Below are 20253 nucleotides of genomic sequence, written 5' to 3' on the forward strand. Positions count from 1 at the left end.
AATTCTTGACTTGCTTTCTAAAACGAACTCATAACATCATGACAGTAATTACTCAAATAATAATAAATAAACATACTTCTTTGTGAAACTTTGGCATGACGCCAACAGTTCGTAATCCTAATCGGATATCTTACATTTTTTGAAAAATATGGGTTGAGTAATAGATCAAAATCTAAACCTCTTGAAGGAAGAGAGTAGGATTTAGGATTTTAACGAATGTATGATTCGGGTTGCTCTCTTTATATAGTATGAACAATTATTAATAAAGAGATATATATAACTAACTAAAATACCTCTAATTCTAGTTCAACTTTCAGTCCTTCTATAATCTTTCCAAAAATACTTTTTCTCTTGTCAATAAACTTTCTTACTAGCCACTACTTTTCTCTAACCTATCTATAATAGGTAATTTGGATAATGTTAATAAAGTAATAACTTGGTAAGTCAAATAAATTCTAGAAGTTCATATAATATCTCGTTGAAGTCATGCATGCATAAAACAAAATTCGTAATCATGAACACCGCTCTCAAAGTCCTTTCGACTAGGTGCTCCGCAGGACACTCTAAATACTTGTAGGTTTGATTAGGAGAGACTAATCCAGAACGCCTGAGTAAACACTCAGCAAAACCATACAACTTAACCGACCCAATACATAACTCTTGTACGCATGGCCGGCCGAAACCGTAGACGTGGCTGCAATCAAAAACAATCTTAATAATAATAAGATAACACTTGTATGGCATTCGACTTAATTCAACAAAAGATATTCAATTATAATTCAATAAGCGTTATATATCTACAAACATGTACGGTGCATAACATAGTTCGGGTCATTACTTCGAACCTGGTGAACTTCATAATAATTCATAACTTAGCTTGACTAATAACTAACGACTCATAATTTCTTGACAGTAATTACTCAATTAATAATAAAATAAACATACTTCTTTGTGACACTTGGACATGAAGCCAGTACTTCGTTATCTCACTCGGATATTTTACATTTTGTTTTAAATATAATCAGTAGTATGATTGTTCTAGGGCTTCGGTTCTCATGCATATAACACATGCTTCAATACTCTACAGCTAACGTCTACCTTTGATAATCTTATTGCTTAATTATATTCTATACAAGAAATATAGTTACTATCTACCGTTGTCGAAATTATAATGTATCTGGCACATAGTGTACGGACACCTAGTTTCATGCAACGCGCTATATGCTTTCTATATATGGAAAGTTTTATTCCATATGTAAAGTGTATAAGTTATATTACTCTACTGTCCTAGGACGGAGAGGAGCAATTCTGCTACGAATCTACCTATAAGGCCAAGTCCTGTAGTCTAATATGCATCCAATATATGGTTTAATATGTTCTATCTGCTACCAGGAAATATACCTCGAATAAAGTTAAATGCCTTCTCACTTATAAGTATACCTTAATGTATACGCTTCCTTATAATGGAGGCTCGACGCTTACTGGTTTATTTTCAATGTCGCGTCTTCTATATTCACAGGCTGTTGGCATAATCGCCAATACATTATACAATAGTTTTTATAATGTAATGGGCTTCAGAGATTCAAGGTCAATTACCTTTCTCTGAGATCGTGGGTATTTGATATTTAAGAGGCGTCATAGCCGGTTAGACTAACAAAAGGTAGGATTAGATCTTCAATGCAAGATTATCCTATTAGATAGCGTAATTCAGCAGGTTATGTACGAGTTATTAGAGAATTGCAGCCGCTGCGTCGAGTATTAGATACCTTAAGGAGTTTAGTGGCGTTTTGATGAGACGCAAGCTTCTTTCAAAGGATATAAAAGAGTGAAGATATCTTCTTTAGAGTTGTATATCCTGCATATATAGTTTATGTAAGAACACAACGTAACGAAGTAACAAAGTAAGTAACTAGTTTAAAAGAAAGAATACAGTCATTGGACAACTAAAATAATATGGATATGGATCAAGATACTCATAACATTTACATTGAAGACGCAATCATGTTAAACAGTGACACGGGCACCGTCACTACAATTCAAAGAGCCTATACCATTTATAATTTGGAACCGGTAATTTCAGAAGAATGGCAGGGAATACAGCTACGGTGCGGTGCGACTCGCACCGTGCGACGAGATTGATAATCAAATTGATCGATCAATTGAATTTGCCAACGCCAACTTATTATCTCGTATAGTCTTTTCTTAACTAGCTCATAAGAACTTCCAATGTATCTCAATGATAGTTGTCCTAGTATTTGAATTTAAATAGCACATTCCAATCCCTACTAGAACTTCCGTAGTCGGTTTCTCTCTTTTTCTACTTTCAGTTACTTCTCTTGGCGGAAATAAAAAATTAAACCACTATGCTAACCAAAGTACCTGTAATAGATTATAGAAAAGGTATTGGGCTGTTTTTAAGTGTTAATTTTTAGATTTAATTATATCATATAAACGTATAAAGTCATTAAGTAGTATTAAGTATAAACTTGCGGTTTTAGCATTAATCTCTGGCAAACATTCTCTTGAACATTGGCTTGTCATCTTGAGCTAAGGCAGCAGCGTCATAGTCAGCACCTCTCTTAGATGGTGGGACCCAAGAAGTAGATTTCCATGGCAAAACACCTTCTTCCCACATGGTGTTGACTTCTTCTAGGGTTAACCCTTTAGTTTCTGGGATAAAGAAGAAAACGTAAAAGAATGAGAAGCATAGACAGCCCATGAAAACATAACCGTAGTAAAAGTTAATGGCACCGGTAATAAATGGTGTAAAGAAACTAATCAAGAAACCCCATAACCAATTACAAGCTTGAGCAACGGACATACACTTAGATTTCACTCTTAATGGGAAAGTTTCTGAGTTAACAACGAATGGAATTGGAGCCCAAGTGGTAGCGAAACAGAAAATGTAGAAACATGTGAAACAAATCATACAGTTACCGGCACCCTTAGAGGATCCATTACCTTGACCATGAGGCCACAATCTTGTGACACCAACAGAAGCGTAAACAACCATACAAGCAGTCATTGTAGCTGCACCCCATAATAAACACCTACGACGACCGAATCTTTCAACAACATAAATACCAACAAATGTAGAAGCAAAATTAACGACACCAATAATAATAGATGTTTGGAAAGAATCCTCTAAACCAACAGACTTGAAGACAATAGTACCATAATAGAAGAAATAATTATCACCAGTCAACTGTTGTAGACATTGAATCACACAACCCATAATTAAACGTTGGAAAATCTTATTCTTGGTTTGGAATAATTCACCCCATGAAGCATTACCTGCTAATTTTTCAGCTTCAACACCAGCTTGAACAACTTCAACTTCAGCAATCACAGAAGGATCGTCAATACCAACCTTGTTAGAAATGGAAATAGATCTTTTGGCTTCATCAATCTTACCAACTTCAACTAAGTATCTTGGGGATTCTGGAACAAATGTCATACCTCCAATCATAAATAAGGCCCAAGCAAAACATAAACCTAATGGAACTCTCCATTGGACGGAGTTGGAATAATTCTTTGTACCGTAATTAGTACAGTAACCTAAGAAAATACCTAAAGTAATCATCAATTGGTAACAGGCGACCAAAGTACCTCTTAAATGTTTTGGTGAAACCTCTGAAATCAACATAGGAGACAAGACAGCAATACCACCAACACCTAAACCAGAGATAATTCTACCAATGAAATATTGATACCAAGCTTTAACGGATGCAATTTGAATCACAATACCAACAATGTAAATAATAACAACGATAATTAAACCCATTTTACGACCATACATATCACCGGCTTTAGATAAAATAATACCACCGATGGCGCAACCGATATTAAAAATAGAGACAATTAAACCCATTCTAACCTTAGATAAGTAATGAGTACCATCATGATGCTTTTGACCAAATCTTCTCAAGAAATCAGTTTGAGCAACGAAACCAGAAATAGTACCGGTATCCCAACCAAAAACGAAGCCACCGAAGGCAACCATAATACACATGATTGAGACAGTGACATAAGCAGAAGAAGGTTTCTTTGGAATATCCATACCTTCATCAGCAGGTTCGAGATCCGATGTAAAATCTTTTTGATCATCTCTTTCAGCTTTATTAGATGGAGTAGATGTAATGGAATGAGATTCATTCTCTAATGGAGATGCCGATTGATTATCAGCAGTTTGGTCTCCTTGAACGTCAGACATTATTAAAGGTTTTTTTGATTGTTTTTTTTTTGGAGTTGTCTTTTCTTGGAGTTTTTACTCTAAAAGAAAAGAAATATATTGAAAGGAAGGAGATTCGATATTCATATTTTTGACTGAATATATCTTGCTTTATATAGTTTTTGAATGTACAAAAAAAATATTTTTTGAACTTGAAGGGTAGTAAACTCTCTATGTCTTCTCGAGATTGCAAATGTTCATACAAATTGACGTTCCCAGAAAGAACTGCAGGAAAAGAATTGCTTTTTCTATATAAAAAGGAAAAACGACATTTGTCTCGAGAGGGACGAAGTCAATTTCTCCGTACTTAGATTGGAACATGGGTCAGGAAAATTTCCTCAGAATATTATGCAGAAGCCCCCGAGAAGTAGTCCCCCCCAGAATTTCTTTTTCATCCCCGGAATATAACATGTCCCTAGACAGAGAGAAAGGTGTATGGAAAATGCAGGAGGTAGTACCCCCGTTATGTCGCGACATTTTGTCCATGACATTTCGGATTTTCTTTTTTCAAATTACGTACCTCCTCCGCAGACAATCTTACCGCAGGATGTCTCGGACTACGTCAGTGATAAGTACATTTTAACTGGAGGTTCCAATAGGCAGGTCTACCTAGGGAATCTCTCCTTATTTTTTAATTAAGATTAATAAACATCGGCTAAGGCTTTCCTTAGGTCGGAATCTTTGGTCCAAGCTCATGTTGCTATATACATATTATTTTGCTATATTTGTATTTCAGTGTAAATTTCCTAGTAAACAGCCTGAATGGCAGTTATGTTGAACAAATTACAGATGTATCACACAGAGAAAATGCTTGTTTACTGATTTAATGGTATACCGTAACAATTCTGGATATCAGGAGATTATTTATATTACTAAAACCCTTGAGTAACCTATCCTCGTTCTTGTAGTAAACATGCAAGTAAGTACATCTCAGTTCTTTATGTAGGCGAAAATAGATCCCGTATTCTTGCCAAAAAAATACCGGAGGTAAATAACATTAGGTACTCTCTTAATAAATTCATATTACAGTGAGGTATTTATGTAAGTTTTACTTTTGTCACGTACTTGGAATCAACCGAAGAAGGTGATTTTCGTTCAGAAATTGGGGCCCCGCAAATATTAAGACATATTTGGTGGGACAGAGACATTTGTAAAAGCTACGTACATATGTATGTTAGTAATTATTCTGTAGCATTATCTTCTAAAAAGACAAATATCTTTTGTCTCATGCAATGTTTTCACTAAGGAGAACGACAGGCCACCTGGATATTTCGCGATACACTTGATAGTCTTCCATTGCTACAGTATCTGTCTCGAAACCAAATTTCGCCAAGAAATCAAATGCGGGCCTAACCTTAATTCAGAAACCACAAAAAATAACGGAGTGAACTTGGGTGTAAAGGTGTAAGTCTTAACTCCAGCGGAAATAAGAAATTTAGGGCATATTTCAATTTAAAGTTGAAGACAATGATGTACGTAAAAAACATCATCAAAGCAAGCAGACCTGGGACGGATTAGGATTAATGGATTGAAAAAGCAAGGATTGGGCGTGAAAATTTTGAAAAAAAGGTAGGGTAGAAATCAAATATTATGGATTGAGAACAGGGTTGGTCTATTCTGGCCATGGATTGGGGCATGGATTGAAAAAAAAATTAGAAAAATAGTGGTCGTATAATATGATTTTTATAGTATTTTCTCATAAATTATATAATAAAAAAAATGGATTGGATTAGGATAGACTTTAGGTTAGGATAGGATTAGGATTGGGTTAAAGATTCTCGGCGGGGATTAAAAAAAGGTAGGGTATGCCCAAGATCCCTCGGGATAGACCAAAAATCCTATCCGTCCCAGGCCTGAAAGCAAGTAAATCGCTAACTGACAAATCCAGGGGAGGTGTCTCTAATTAGCATGGGATCTTTTACATATGTCAGTTCCTTTCTGGGTATTTTATTCAATACAGTGTACCAAAAGGTACAAACGGGTTGTCTTTATTACAACTTCTTATTTTAACATCTGTACAAAGAATTAAAACCTCAATTTAAGAATTTCTGTAACAAATTACAGGTAAGCTAACGAATTTAGAGGACAATATTTTATTATGAACTAGGTAGGCTATTTGATTAAATTTCTAAAATTACAGAGTGCGGGTTACTTATTCAAAATATTTACATGTGGGTGAAGAATATGTCTCTCGTCTCCCTCGGTATCAGGTACCGCGCCAGTGACACCTCATGAAAATGTAAAAAATAAGCCAGTAAGTCCTAAGTTCATGTCGTAGGCTTACTGCACTTTCTTTAATTTGGATTTTTAAACTAATGAATGCATGGAAAATATATGCTACGAACTGTATGCCGCTGCCTTTATTGGCCTTAAACGATGTTCTCTCGTGTTTTAATTTGAATAATTTTAATAGTACAGCCACTTCAATACAGGATATCTTAGTGAAAGCAACATGTTTATGGTCCATAGATTATTTATTACCTCTTTTAGGTACTTTTATATAGAGGATAATAAGGAGAACACCTGAAGGTTGTAAGATCGGTAAATGTTCTCTAAAAGTGGCTTCGCTTGCAAAGTTAGCTATCATTAGTAGTTTTTGAAATGATCTTCAAGCTTGCCTTGTCACATATGCGTAATAAGGTTTGGTTTTCGTTATACATGATTCAGGTAAAACTAAAACAGCCCCATCCTTAGGTCCCTCCCTATGGTTTAGAACAACTTACTCGATCTCACGATATTATATATTCTTAAAACTATGAAATTCTGGTTCTCTCCTCAAAAGTAAAAAATAATATACTTCTAGAAGTGGAGTTTTCAAAAGTAAATAAAAGACCCATTACCATTTTCTTTTGACCAAAGCCAACCTCGGTAAAACAGAGGGTAAAACAGAGTAATGTCAGTATTACCGTCATGGTTGTTATTTTTCATGATACTGATTGTTATAATATTAACTACGTAGTTCGATTCTTAATGATCTATCATTTCTTAATCATCAATTGAGGGTTCTGGTATGAGTTATCGTTTCTCTTTTCCTTTCCACAAAAGTGTCATCCAATAAGCTCTCTGTTCTGTATATCGTTCTCTCGATTTAAAGGTTTACGCACCTGTTCAAGGGGACAAATACACGTCGGGTCCATATTATATAATCATTAACACCTATAGATATAGTTTCGGTCATATTGTGCATGGTTTCGGTTATAGTAGGTTTGATATAAATAACAATTAAAGATATAGAGACGTCGTCGCAGACGTAATCATACTTACTGCTTGGGAAATAAATTCTTTCCTTTACATCGCTCAAACAAGTAACATCCGTCCAAAAAGGCATATGCAGCACCTGAGCTTGTTATTAACCGACTATTAAGTATATTCTTTAGTTTATACTTGCAACCGAAGCTACTTCAAAGAACGTTGCCAATCTTAGACCTTCAAGTATTCAATTTATTATCCTCCATGCATATTATATAAAATAAGAAAACTATATATTATACCTGAAGATATTAATAAATAAGCCTGAACTATCAATAAGAGGTAAATTACATATAACATATTATTGTCGAGTTTATTATTATTTAATGCCCTCAATTGATTTAATTTCATTCCGCCATGATTGTTACTATTATGGAAGGCATATATATTTGACCAACTTAAACGAGAGTCGAGGAATTTAGCGCCGAGCGTCTGAAAATAGGTTCTTTAAGGTTCAACAAGTGGAATAGATTAAAAATATACAAGCAGTACAAAGTTGAATATCAAACAGAACTGAACATAATATTCCATTTATTTCAAGAGAATATCGTTAAAATCCACAGCCTGCTTATAACGCTATATAAGAGTGTTATAATTAAAGTAAAACTCCCCCCTTTCACAGATTTATATATTAGACATATATTGGGAGAGGCATTTATGCGCATTAATATCAAATGAAGAAAACTAAAGTAAAATATACTGTATAAGTTACTCAAATATAAATGATTCATAAACGCGTTAAAAAAATACAAACTCTATAAAAATCAAATGACTTGAAGTAAAGAATGCTCCTAAAGATTAAAATTTAAAAGTTACCAGGTTAATTTCTACTGAAGATTCTCTTGTATAGAGGAGTATCATCATGGGCAAACGCATTTGCATCGTAATCAGCACCTCTTTTAGATGGTGGAACCCAAGAAGCTGATTTCCATGGAAGAACACCTTCGCTATACATTTCATTGACTTCTTCCAAAGTAAGACCTTTAGTTTCTGGAACAAAAAAGAAAACATAGAAGTAGGCAAATACCATACAACCCATGAAAACATAACCATAGTAGAAGTTGATGGCACCAGTAATAAATGGTGTGAAGAAACCAATTAAGAAACCCCAGATCCAGTTAGCGGCGGTTGCAACAGACATAGCCTTTGATTTAACTCTTAATGGGAAAGTTTCAGAAATGACGACATAAGCAATTGGAGCCCAAGTAGTGGCAAAACAGAAAATGTAGAAACATGCGAAACAAATCATACAGTTACCGGCACCCTTAGAAGACCCATTACCTTGACCGTTTGGCCATAATCTTGTGACACCGACGGAAGCATAGACAACATAACAACAAATCATACCAATAGCACCATATAATAAACAATTACGACGACCAAATCTGTCGACAGTGTACAATGAACAACCGGTAGAGAAGAGATTAACAACACCGAAAACGATAGAAGTTTCAAAGGAATCAGTCATACCGACAGCATTGAAAACGATAGTACCATAATAGAAGAAATAGTTATCACCCGTCAATTGTTGTAGAGATTGAATCATGATACCTAGCATCGTACGTTGCAACATGGCAGGCTTACCAGTGAAAAGTTCACCCCATGTAGCGGAACCGGCAGCTCTAGCTTCTTCAACACTAGCTTCAATTAAGTCTAATTCTTGCTGGATGAAAGGATGGTCACCTGCAACTTTGTTAACAGTAGACAAAGATGCCCTTGCTTCATCAATCTTACCAACTTCAACTAAGTATCTTGGGGATTCTGGAACAAATGTCATACCTCCAATCATAAATAAGGCCCAAGCAAAACATAAACCTAATGGAACTCTCCATTGGACGGAGTTGGAATAATTCTTTGTACCGTAATTAGTACAGTAACCTAAGAAAATACCTAAAGTAATCATCAATTGGTAACATGAAACTAAAGTACCTCTCATGTCCTTTGGTGCGACTTCTGAAATTAACATGGGAGACAAAACAGCAATACCACCAACACCTAAACCAGAGATAATTCTACCAATGAAATATTGATACCAAGCTTTAACGGATGCAATTTGAATAATAATACCAACAATGTAAATAACAACAACGATAATTAGACCTTGTTTACGACCACGTGTATCACCAAGTTTTGATAAAACAATACCACCGATGGCGCAACCGATATTAAAAATAGAGACAATTAAACCCATTCTAACCTTAGATAAGTAATGAGTACCATCATGATGCTTTTGACCAAATCTTCTCAAGAAATCAGTTTGAGCAACGAAACCAGAAATAGTACCGGTATCCCAACCAAAAACGAAACCACCGAAGGCAACCATAGCACAGGATATAGAGACACCAATGTAGGCGCTTTTACCGGTGTTTGGGTTACTTAATTCAGTGACAATTTCTAAGTCTTCTGAACCTTCCTTACCCATACCTTCTGGTATATTCATAACGTTTGCGTTTTGTGATTGAATCTCATTTTGAGAATTTGATGACGACGATTTTTGGGGAGTTAATAAATCAGGTGTCGAATTCATTTTTATATTAATATGATCGACAATGTTAATTTATTTTGCGGATTTGTAAAAATTAGAAAAGAAAAATTAGAAATACCCCAGAAGAAAAAAAAAGTTATGGGGAAAAGAAGAACCTTTACCCTTTTATACAATAAAATATTTCGATTGACAAAGGAAGTTAAGAAGAAGAAATGAAAAGGTATTGTGCTGAGCTTCTTGACGTGAAAGTCTGAGGCCTTATTTTTGTAGTTGTTCTGCGCCGTTTTACTGTATGTTTTTCCGTGGAATGGCAATACGACCCGGATAAATAATATCCTCGACGGACTTGGACCGGAAAAAGCCTCTGTACGGATGTTTCTCTACTTTTCGGAACATTAAAAAGAAACGAAACGGAAAATTATTTTTCTTTTTGAAAATAGTTCCGAGAGCAGCCAATAAGAAAATCCGGATATAAGTATAGTGGTGTAAGGAAGTTGAATACCCAATTCGGTTCGTAAAAAAAATGACACTCAGTTTCTCGTGTTTCGTTACCGATGTCTATATCTTTACCTGAAAATCTTATGCTGAAAATGAAGAAATATTTTAAGAACCGAAAAATTCTGGGGTACTTCATTAATTTTCGTGTGGTAATAACGTCGAATCAGACATACGTACGCGAGAACGTACCTTAGTTTTAGAGTTGGGCATATCCTTTTACCGTAAATCGAACATGATCAGTGTCTGTTCCTAATTGATGGCAAAGATAACCCACGCTTCTCCTCGACTTACCTAATCTTAGTTTCATCATAGAATAGAACGTATGGGCTTACGATGAAAGTTTTGTATAACATAGTAAAGTAGTAATTAGGTATTTAACAGCGTAGTAATTTCTGCAAAAGCTTCGGTGGAGAAATTACGTACTTACGTCCCCACTGTATCCATGGAAATTCGTCACGTTTTTGTTCCATGCTGATAAATGCGTAGACAGCGTATCTACGAATGTTAGTTTTTCCGGTGTGTGTCCAGGCCTGGGTCGGATTAGGATTAATGGATTGAAAAAAAGGTAGGGTAGAAATCAAATTTTATGGATTGAGAACAGGGTTGATCTATTCTGGATATGTATTGGGCTATGGATTGAAAAAAATTGAAAAATAGTAGTTGTATAATATGATTTTTATAGTATTTTCTTATAAATTACGTAATAAAAAAATGGATTGGATTAGGATAGAATTTGGGTTAGGATAGAATTAGGACTGGATTGAAGATTTTCGCTGGGGATTAAAAAAAGGTAGGGTAGGCCCGAAATCCCTTAGGATAGACCAAAAATCCTATCCGTCCCAGGCGTGTGTGTGTCCCAAAATTTGGAATAACAAACATTACGTATTATCTTGGTTCAATGGAACGAACGATGACGATGCTAACGAAATGCGTACGCCCATATTATTACGTAAAATATTTTTCACCAGAAAAAACTGGGGTTACCCGGATGGACATTGTCCGGAGAAACACGATGACAAAGGTCGTTGTTTATTTACGTACGTTGTGGGTAGTACAGGTGTACATGGTAAGTGATACCTGTACTGTTTCCAGATTACTTTATCAACCAGTTATGTACGTAATACGTTCACTAGGTGAAAAACCCTTTTAGAAAAATAACCTTACGCGTTTGTTTTGATTTTGATGAAGTCTAATAAATATACGCAAACCCTCCTTCTATCTATAACTTTGAGGGTATAAAAATATTTCCTCAACTATATCAATGTAAAATACTCCATCTTGCCTAGGAGCATCTGATCGAATGGACGTTAAATCGAAAAGGTACACTATAAACTACTTCTTTAGTGAAAAAAAAGACTTTTAAGAGTTCAGATTCCTTGCCCTTGCACGGTAATAACAATTTTTAACAATAAGACATCGAAATTTAGAATAGAACACATAACAATCCCATTAATAACTCGTTATATCATTCAAAATGGGAGATTTTTTCTTAATTATTTAAAATTTAAGAGAAGAAGCAACCTATGAAGGACGACCATATACGATATTTTAGTGTTTTCCTTTATTTCATAAGAATATATTATAGAAAGAAGGAAGCACACCGATTCAATGTAAATGGAGATTAAAACAAGATACTGAAAGCAAAAAAAACTAAAATAGTATTAGGGTATTTAATAATTAAGAGATATATTAATGGGGATTCCCTTGGAGATAAATTAATGTACACTGATCTAGCTAAAAGAAGAAAAAAAACCAAATCCAAAAAAAAGATATTAATAGATGGAACGTATCAATAAATTAATTTTCGTTATAAGATTCTTCCGTAACGACGTCAGATTCGGAAATAAAAGTAACTTCGGCCCAAGCCAAACCTTTGACTTCTTCATCGTTAACCTTTAATGTAAACTCGTCATCGCTAGCGTATTGGTAGATGTATGGTTTTGTTCCTGCAACACCAGAGACAATGTTTTTAACAAAACCTGGCACTTCACCCATAACGTCAATTCTTTCGACTAGATTATTTAACGGACCTTCCACTGTTGCAGCTATTCTATCATCATCTTTAACTTCATTATTTTTAACTTCATCATCTGTGACAGTTGATTTAACACCGTTGAAGTCGACTCTAAAGTTCTTTGGGATATTCCAACCAACAGAATCAATTTCAGCATCTAGATGAGTAACTTGATTATCTGTCGTTACTGCCAAGATATCTTTATCACTTGTTAAGATACCAACAGAAACTTTGGTGTTACCATATGACTTTGGTGTGGTAAATTCCATTAAAACAGCGGTGTGCTTTTCAGAATGGAAATATATAAAATTCCATGCCTTAGCAGCATGATGTGGTTTCATACCTTGGAAAGCCATAACAAACATAGAATACACAGGTTCATTCTCACCAAATGTTATCAATCTATCTTTGTAAGTTATATGATCTTCTTCCTCTTCTTGTTCTTGTTCTTGTTCTTGTTCTTGTTCTTGTTCTTCTGTTTGCTCATTAAGTTCTTCCTGCTCATCTTTTTTATCCGCTTCAGTTTCAGTTTTTTCTTCATTTTCTTGTTTTATTTTCAAATTTATACTACCATGACAAGAATTTCTTGGCCAAAAGACATGTCTCATGGTACCCCAAGGTTCATCCATATCATTTCCGTAATAAGTTGTAGGATCATCACCCGCTTTTGCACCAGGAGTTAATCTAGTAACGATCAAATCAATCTTTGATTGTTCACAAACTTCAGAAATGAAATGATACGTTGTATTTTCATCGTTAAGTTCTACAGATAAATTATCAGCGTAAAAGTTAGGCCCTTCAATTCTAAAATTTTCCAATTTAGTAGAAGTCCAAAGATTCAACTCTTTTGGATTTTTCGAATCGAAAATTCTAAATGTAAATTGAGCTTGAGTATGTAACCCAACGATATTCGAATGGATAATTTGAGCGAACCCAACGATACCGGTGTTTAAGTCGCTGAAGTAAAAAGTCAAAGTTTCCACATTGGTGTGGTCTGGTGCAATCCAATATAAATCTTCACGATCTGTTTCACGGTATGGTTGTTGATCTTTCACTCTGGAGGTCACGGAATGGATACAATCTTTACCGTAGACTGGTTCTGCAATCCCTGTGACTGCTGATATACCACCTTGAATCCACTTTAGCATTTCTTCTTCTTCTGTTGAATCTATTTAACTGTATATGGTGTGTGTATGTGGATATTATCTCCTTTCTTAGTTCTTCTAGGACGTGGGGCCAAACAAATAAATAACCAAAATATAAAAATTGAATTAAGTTAGAAGGTGCTATTGAAATTGTCAAATAATAATATCGATTTGTTTCTAAGGACAAACAACTAACGCCTACTCTAAAACTTCTTTTTACACACTATCAGTATATGCTCCTCACTTGGGCCCTCATCACATCAACAAACAAACAAACAATCGAGTTAGGAAATGGCGATATATCGATGGCAATGGCAATGGCAATGGGCATTGGTTCAAAGACGATGAGCTCAAATTTTCTTCAACAAACGAAAACAAAAACCCATCCCATACAGAGCAACAACGACGGGCTAAATGCAAAGAAGAGTACGAAGAGACTGTGGCGGGCAAAAAGTATTGGGTTGGGTTTTGGTCGTCAGAGGTGACAGAAAATATTAGCCCTGAATATAACTTTAAAGGGCTTGAAACTATTGACCTTAAACTTGGGCACCCCCACAGGCTGTAGGGTTAAAACGTTCAAATAAAGGAATTTTATCAACAATAATCTGAAAATATAGTATTGCTATGTCTTTCCACTGATTTTATAGAAAAGAGCAGGTGCACACTAACTTAGCAAGCGAACATTGTCTGACAGGAGCTGAATTCATCGAGCACTCACCCACTCATCACATTGAGTAATCAGATTTTTGACTCCATTAAAACAACTAAGTTTTCAGATATGCTTAGGCGATCTATAAACACTCATTGGTCCGGTTCTTTAAGGTCATATATCTTACCTTCCCTTAAAACCTATCAGAAGGGAGCCCACTACCCGGGTTATATTCGTCCAAAGGGCTACAAACAGCATGGTTCGATAGAGCGAAACACTACACTGAAATGCTAAACAATTTCACAAGGAGCCAAGGCAACACAAATGACAATAATTATTTGAGTCTAATCCAACAATTCAGTAATACTGTTACTAAGAGGGATGTCGTCAATTATGCCTCATTGTTATATAATTTGAATTTCGCATTTTCGTCACTGAAAGGATGTGATAGAGAATTGCCCAAGATATTACGTGGTTCCGAATCACTACTTCAAATCCCGGACTTTTCCCAGGATATGGATGTTGCTCATAGTAAAAATAGTAATAATATCCTATCTCAAACCAATAATGACACGTTTTGTAAAATCTTAGAATCATCATTTGGTTCCATTGAAGAATTCAAGACTTTGTTTATGAATTCTTGTTCAGCAATTTCAGGTGATGGGTTTACATGGTTAATTGCTAAAAGAAACTCGTCAAATATGATGATGGAATCATTAACAAATTCGAAAAACAATCTTGATAAATTGTTTGTGTTGAATACTTACAATGCTGGATCTCCATACATTAATGATCGTTTGGAAATGATGAAAATGTTAGCAAACAAAGCTAACAAGATGCAAGAAGGGAAGATGGAGATGGAAACCGATGATGTCAATTCGGAAAAAGTCCCCATATTTGAAGGGATGATGTCTGTGGAAGAAGCAAGAGAAACCCATTCTGTTGATGTCAAGGCTCAATACGTTCCATTGTTGGCAATAGATGGTTCGCCGAAGTCATGGCTAATGGATTATGGTGTGTTTGGTAAGGAACAATACCTTAACCATGTCTGGGATTCTATTGACTGGTATGTGGTCGCAAATAGACTTCCGAAGAGTGTTGAATAGTCGGGGAGAACGTACTTATTTGAGAAAAAAGAAAGAGTAAAACGATTTCAAAGAAGTCTATATTGGTAATCTATATATAAAGAAGAACTTCTTCATATCTTATCATGTAAATATGTAAATATATATAAGGAACAAAAAAAAGAATGTATGTCCGTGCGTTTGCGTCTTGTATCAAAAATTAATATTTCTTTGATCCTATGAATTCCTATAGTGGATCACCTATTTTCTACCCACTTTTAAACTTTTCACTCTACTCAATAGTTTTGAACCTGTTGATTTCTTTTTAGCGCTTGGATCAAAACGAACACCAAGATATACGTCTTCGTTATCATCTTGGTTCCCTATCACGCTGCCCATATCAGCATTGTCACTTTGAGTTCTTGTTATTCTTGGTACATTACCGGTTGTTCTCATATTTCTAGTAGCAGCGCCACCACCACCATTGAACCTGCTCGTATTATTATTACTATTACTATAATTCAGATCACTGTTATACCTGCTTGAACTATGAGTATTAGTTGTCATATTTCTACGCAAATTACCATTACTTGTTTTATTATTATTATTACTATCGCGCATCCTATAAGAAATAGATTTATTTCTTTGTAATCCGGCATTATCCGAGTATCCGCCATCTACGGGAGCACCATCTAAGAACGTAGTGGAGCCTAAAGCACCCGTAATAGGTCCATGAACCAAAGTTGCTTTATTCTTGGCATCCATTTGTTTAAAATCTCCAATATTGGTTCTAATAGCGTCCTTTGTGGAGTTCCCACCTTTTAACTTATACAAATCATTATCATCATCCACATCGTCTCTTCCAAACACTTCATCCATAGCAGATTGTTTAGAAGACGCACCACCAATGGTACTATTAGGTCCATCAACGGGGAAAGCCATTACAGGAGCTGCTTTGTTGTTTTTGTTTCTATGTGGAGTACATGCATCGAATGGTCCGTCATGATGGAATGATCCACCGAATAAGGCAGTGACGTCCATTTTATCGATGGTGTCTACATTTTTGGGCATTTTACTTTTACGTTTTTCTTTCTTTGATTGTGAGGTTGATTTCTTACGATCTGTAGTGCCACGTTCATGTTCACGGTCGCGATGATGATGACTGTGTGAGCGATGTGAACGGTGGGAGCGGTCAGAGCTGGATTTTTCTTGTGGGTAAATGTTATCTTTTGCTTTCTGACGTCCTGCTGCTTCCTCGTAGGAAGGTGGTGGGGGTATTGTGGGGTTGGAAGAGGGTATTGTTCTTTCTTCAGTTAGATATCTTTGTCTTAATCTTTCTTTTTCTTCAGTTGAAGTGGAAAAGTTATTTTTAGAAACAGATTGTGATGGTGGTGGGGGTGGTGGTGGAGCTTGTTGTTGACGTTGTGTGTTTCTGCCAATAGGTGGACTATCTGGGATTGATTCTAAATCATCTAAGAATGGGTTAGTTGAAGGTTGTTTTAAAACTCGAGGAGACAGGTGCCCACTTCTCGATGGTGAAGTTTGACCTCTTCCAATACCGTTGAAATCGTCATCAATATTATATGATCCAGAGAAACTTGAATGTGTGGAGTTACCAAGTTGAGAAGCTGCCCAGTCTTGAAATTGTTGATCGGCCTTGTATTGGTTCAAGCTCGGATCAGCAGCGGCTGTTCTAAATGGATTTGTAGTAGAGAATGGTCTGCTACCTCCACCAGTATTTGATCTACCTTGCATATTTGAATTCGAGATGTTCTTGTAGATATATTGTTGAATCAGTAGATATAGATACCCTCTGATCTTACAGTGTTTAGTTGTACTATTAGTAAGTATGAATTAAAAAATCTGTATTCGAAATGGAAATTACACCTGGAGATTACACCTGGAGAAATAGGAAGCTAGTACTAAGTATAGTAGATGTGATTGTTGTATATATCTTCTCCAACCTAGAAAAAAAGAATGTTACTGTGTGAGTCTAGTTTGTAATTAACACTGGAGAGTGGTAAACAGGTATGTACGTAGATCAAAAAAATAGTGGAAGTAAAGGACACAAGAGTATGATTGAGTGATCAGACAGGTTATCTATCTGTCTATCTATCAACAACGGCAGCGGAGCCTCTCTAGAATGAATGATGTGCGTCTTTTTTCTTGTCATATTTCTCGCTGGGAATTTTTGCCATTTTAACAATTTCCCAAGTGGCTCTTCTCTGGAATTCTTAACAAGGAAAAGAAAAGGAAAATTTGTTTCCCTCGAGGCGTGTTCCCTACCCGTTGTATGTGTGGAGGGTAGATAATCGTTGACGACTCTAAAAAACGTGGAGCCCCTCTCTTTCACGCGTTTACGCGTTTACGCGTAAACGCGTGTTATTTGTCTTACTCAGTGGAGAGCGCAAATGTATGTACGTAATGCTATTAAATTAATAGGAACCCTGTAAAAAAAGGACCCACAGTTCAGACTCCAGCGGAGGAATAACTTTACCTAACGAATGAATTAGAGGTAGGAAGCATTTTGCAAGCTGGATGCATCGTTTATTAATACTAACACTACCGTATTATATGAGTATATTTATATACATGTCCGTATATCTGTATGTGTGTATGTGTTTAGACTAGTCGCGGAGTTACAGGAACAAATTTAAGAAAAATCCAGATACCAGTACCACGAGCATAGTTAATGTACAACGTTGAAGACCAGACGGGCTTCCCATTGCGCTCATAGTATATTGTGCATCTGTAGAATTATCCATTGCTGTAACGACAAAACTATCAAAATGTGTCGTTGAACTTCTTGTAGTCGCACTGGACGTTGATGTTACATAAAATGATCTTCCTGGTCCAACAACGATCCCATTAGAATATACAGATGCAGTATATGGTCCTGGAATGGCAACTCGTTTTGAAGACACTGTTGATGCAAATAACCTCGTATAAACTTTTGACATATTCAAAGATGTCGCATATGGTATATAACCAGATGAAATCGCCAACACCCCACTTGAAGAGGACGACCTTCTGGTGGCAATAGTAGTAATACTTGCATTTATGGTGTTGTTATTTGAATTTGCCCTTTTCACTAATCCAGATGCAAAGGTGAAGTCTTCTTCTTCATCGAGTACATTTTCCTTAGCCTGTAACTCTTCTTCTTGCGTGGCTTGTGCAATCGCAATATTATTACCGTCTAAATCAACAGCCATATAAACATGTTTAAGGAATGGTCTACCCAATATATTATACCCAGTCATTTGATTAGAGAAAATTTTCAAATAACATGCTTCATCTCCTGTTGAAAAATGCATCGAGGTGTTGGTGGAAGAATCATAAGTGGTACCTAAAAGATCAGTTAAAGGTACTCGAATGGAGACATCTTGGAAGGTAAAATCAAGTGTAGCATGTTGGTTGGCTATATTACATGGTACTAACCATCTCTCTAAGGATTCCACATACATAGCTCCAATTTGAATGGCTACTTGAATAATCATATTCAATGGTAAATATGTACTTGTATAAGTAGAATCCAAAAACACTGGTTCTAAGAAATCCTTAGAAGTAACATTTGCCATTTCACCGCTCTTAGAAACAACATAAATCGGGCCCATAGGTATAATTGGATAACCAATCGTTTCCGTGGCACTATCTGATTCCAATGCTGGTAACATTTCAAATTGTAAGAAGGACCCCGTAAATAGCGTAGGGTCAACAGCACCTAGTATTAATTTCCCAAAGGAAGATGTGACAGAATTTTGAACACGAGTTCCGTTGTAAGTTTGATTCATTGCTAACCATAAAGAATATGAATGACTATCTATCAAATTAGTTTGATACAATCTATCCAAAAAGTCATAAGAGTTATCGAAATTGGAACTATCAATATCTGTACCTGTTCCTGTAATTTTACCTGATAAACCTAATGAACCCATTGCATATGGAACTGTATCATCTGCGTTTATAAATGAGACATTCGAAACTCCAAGATAATTAGTTCCCAAGTTTATTAGTCCTTTATTATTTTTGGTGTTGTAAGTGGAGTGAGCATATGCTGTATTAACGTCCACATTAGTGAAATTCATCATATCGATAACATGTGTCCCATTAATTTCCGATTGGTCAATGAACGCCATATGATATGTTCTATTAGGGTTGATACAAATAGCTGATGTGGATTCTTTCACGTAATAAAGAGAACCACTCAAACATCCGCTATTCAGACGATTACATTGTAAATCTTGACTTCCTGAGAGTAACCAAGTGTATGGTTGGGATGTATCAATCATTAATTCTTGCTGTTGTTCTGGTGTACCCATAGTAATATTGATGTAGTATATTCCAGATCCTGTAGTCCCAATGTTAATTGTTGGGAAAGGTTTTTCGATGCTAGAAGTTGCTGTTGTGGCACATAGTGTCCTTCGAAATATTAATGATGATATTAATATTAGATATGATATTAGGTACATTTTTTCCTTCTTCTTGTTTTATGTGTGCTATTGTCGACTAAAATGTAATTTATTTTTTATATTGGAATATGAACTAATCTATTGTATGCTGCAGCTCCCGAAAAAATAGATATATGATCAGGTTTCTCTTGACAAGTTTTTAGAGAATGATAGGATTTAAAATTGGTTTTTTCTTATCCTTCTCAGCTAGCAATTTGTTTTGACAGTTTTATTTCGCGATAACAAAAGTGTCTCGATAGAATAAATGAGATTAGGTCTTGGTTCTCTAACAAAGTAACGTTTGCTTCCTCTTATAGTCGATGTATATGCTCAGAGCACGAGGAACATGTCTCTGCTGTTTGCCAAGCCTTTGTGACAATCTCGAGTTTACAATCATCGTATAAAATATGAATGATATTAATAGGCTATTATGAAGTTACGTAATTTTTCCATTTTTAGTTTTTCGAGGC

The 20253-nt window shown here is 35.7% G+C and overlaps 6 protein-coding genes across 6 annotated transcripts; 1 reads left to right on the forward strand and 5 right to left on the reverse strand.

Moving 5' to 3' along the window:
* Window positions 1-2500: 2500 nt before the first annotated feature.
* NDAI0C04560 (sugar porter family MFS transporter) lies at window positions 2501-4213 on the reverse strand (the record flags this gene model as incomplete). Its single annotated transcript, XM_003669311.1, has 1 exon — window positions 2501-4213. One exon carries the CDS (start codon window positions 4211-4213, stop codon window positions 2501-2503), a length of 1713 nt encoding a protein of 570 aa, XP_003669359.1.
* Window positions 4214-8300: 4087 nt separating this feature from the next.
* NDAI0C04570 (sugar porter family MFS transporter) lies at window positions 8301-10007 on the reverse strand (the record flags this gene model as incomplete). Its single annotated transcript, XM_003669312.1, has 1 exon — window positions 8301-10007. One exon carries the CDS (start codon window positions 10005-10007, stop codon window positions 8301-8303), a length of 1707 nt encoding a protein of 568 aa, XP_003669360.1.
* A 2253-nt stretch (window positions 10008-12260) lies between these two features.
* SVF1 (Svf1p) lies at window positions 12261-13625 on the reverse strand (the record flags this gene model as incomplete). Its single annotated transcript, XM_003669313.1, has 1 exon — window positions 12261-13625. The coding sequence occupies one exon, from the start codon at window positions 13623-13625 to the stop codon at window positions 12261-12263; it is 1365 nt and encodes a 454-aa protein (XP_003669361.1).
* Window positions 13626-14558: 933 nt separating this feature from the next.
* Window positions 14559-15377, forward strand: MRP1 (mitochondrial 37S ribosomal protein mS43; the record flags this gene model as incomplete). The annotated part of the gene is made up of 1 exon (XM_003669314.1): window positions 14559-15377. The coding sequence occupies one exon, from the start codon at window positions 14559-14561 to the stop codon at window positions 15375-15377; it is 819 nt and encodes a 272-aa protein (XP_003669362.1).
* Window positions 15378-15596: 219 nt separating this feature from the next.
* Window positions 15597-17090, reverse strand: PAL1 (Pal1p; the record flags this gene model as incomplete). The annotated part of the gene is made up of 1 exon (XM_003669315.1): window positions 15597-17090. One exon carries the CDS (start codon window positions 17088-17090, stop codon window positions 15597-15599), a length of 1494 nt encoding a protein of 497 aa, XP_003669363.1.
* An 884-nt stretch (window positions 17091-17974) lies between these two features.
* Window positions 17975-19804, reverse strand: YPS7 (putative aspartic endopeptidase; the record flags this gene model as incomplete). Its single annotated transcript, XM_003669316.1, has 1 exon — window positions 17975-19804. The coding sequence occupies one exon, from the start codon at window positions 19802-19804 to the stop codon at window positions 17975-17977; it is 1830 nt and encodes a 609-aa protein (XP_003669364.1).
* Window positions 19805-20253: the final 449 nt, after the last annotated feature.

The sequence above is a fragment of the Naumovozyma dairenensis genome, chromosome 3 (genome assembly GCF_000227115.2).
Source record: "Naumovozyma dairenensis CBS 421 chromosome 3, complete genome".
Classification (NCBI taxonomy): Eukaryota; Fungi; Ascomycota; class Saccharomycetes; order Saccharomycetales; family Saccharomycetaceae; genus Naumovozyma; species Naumovozyma dairenensis.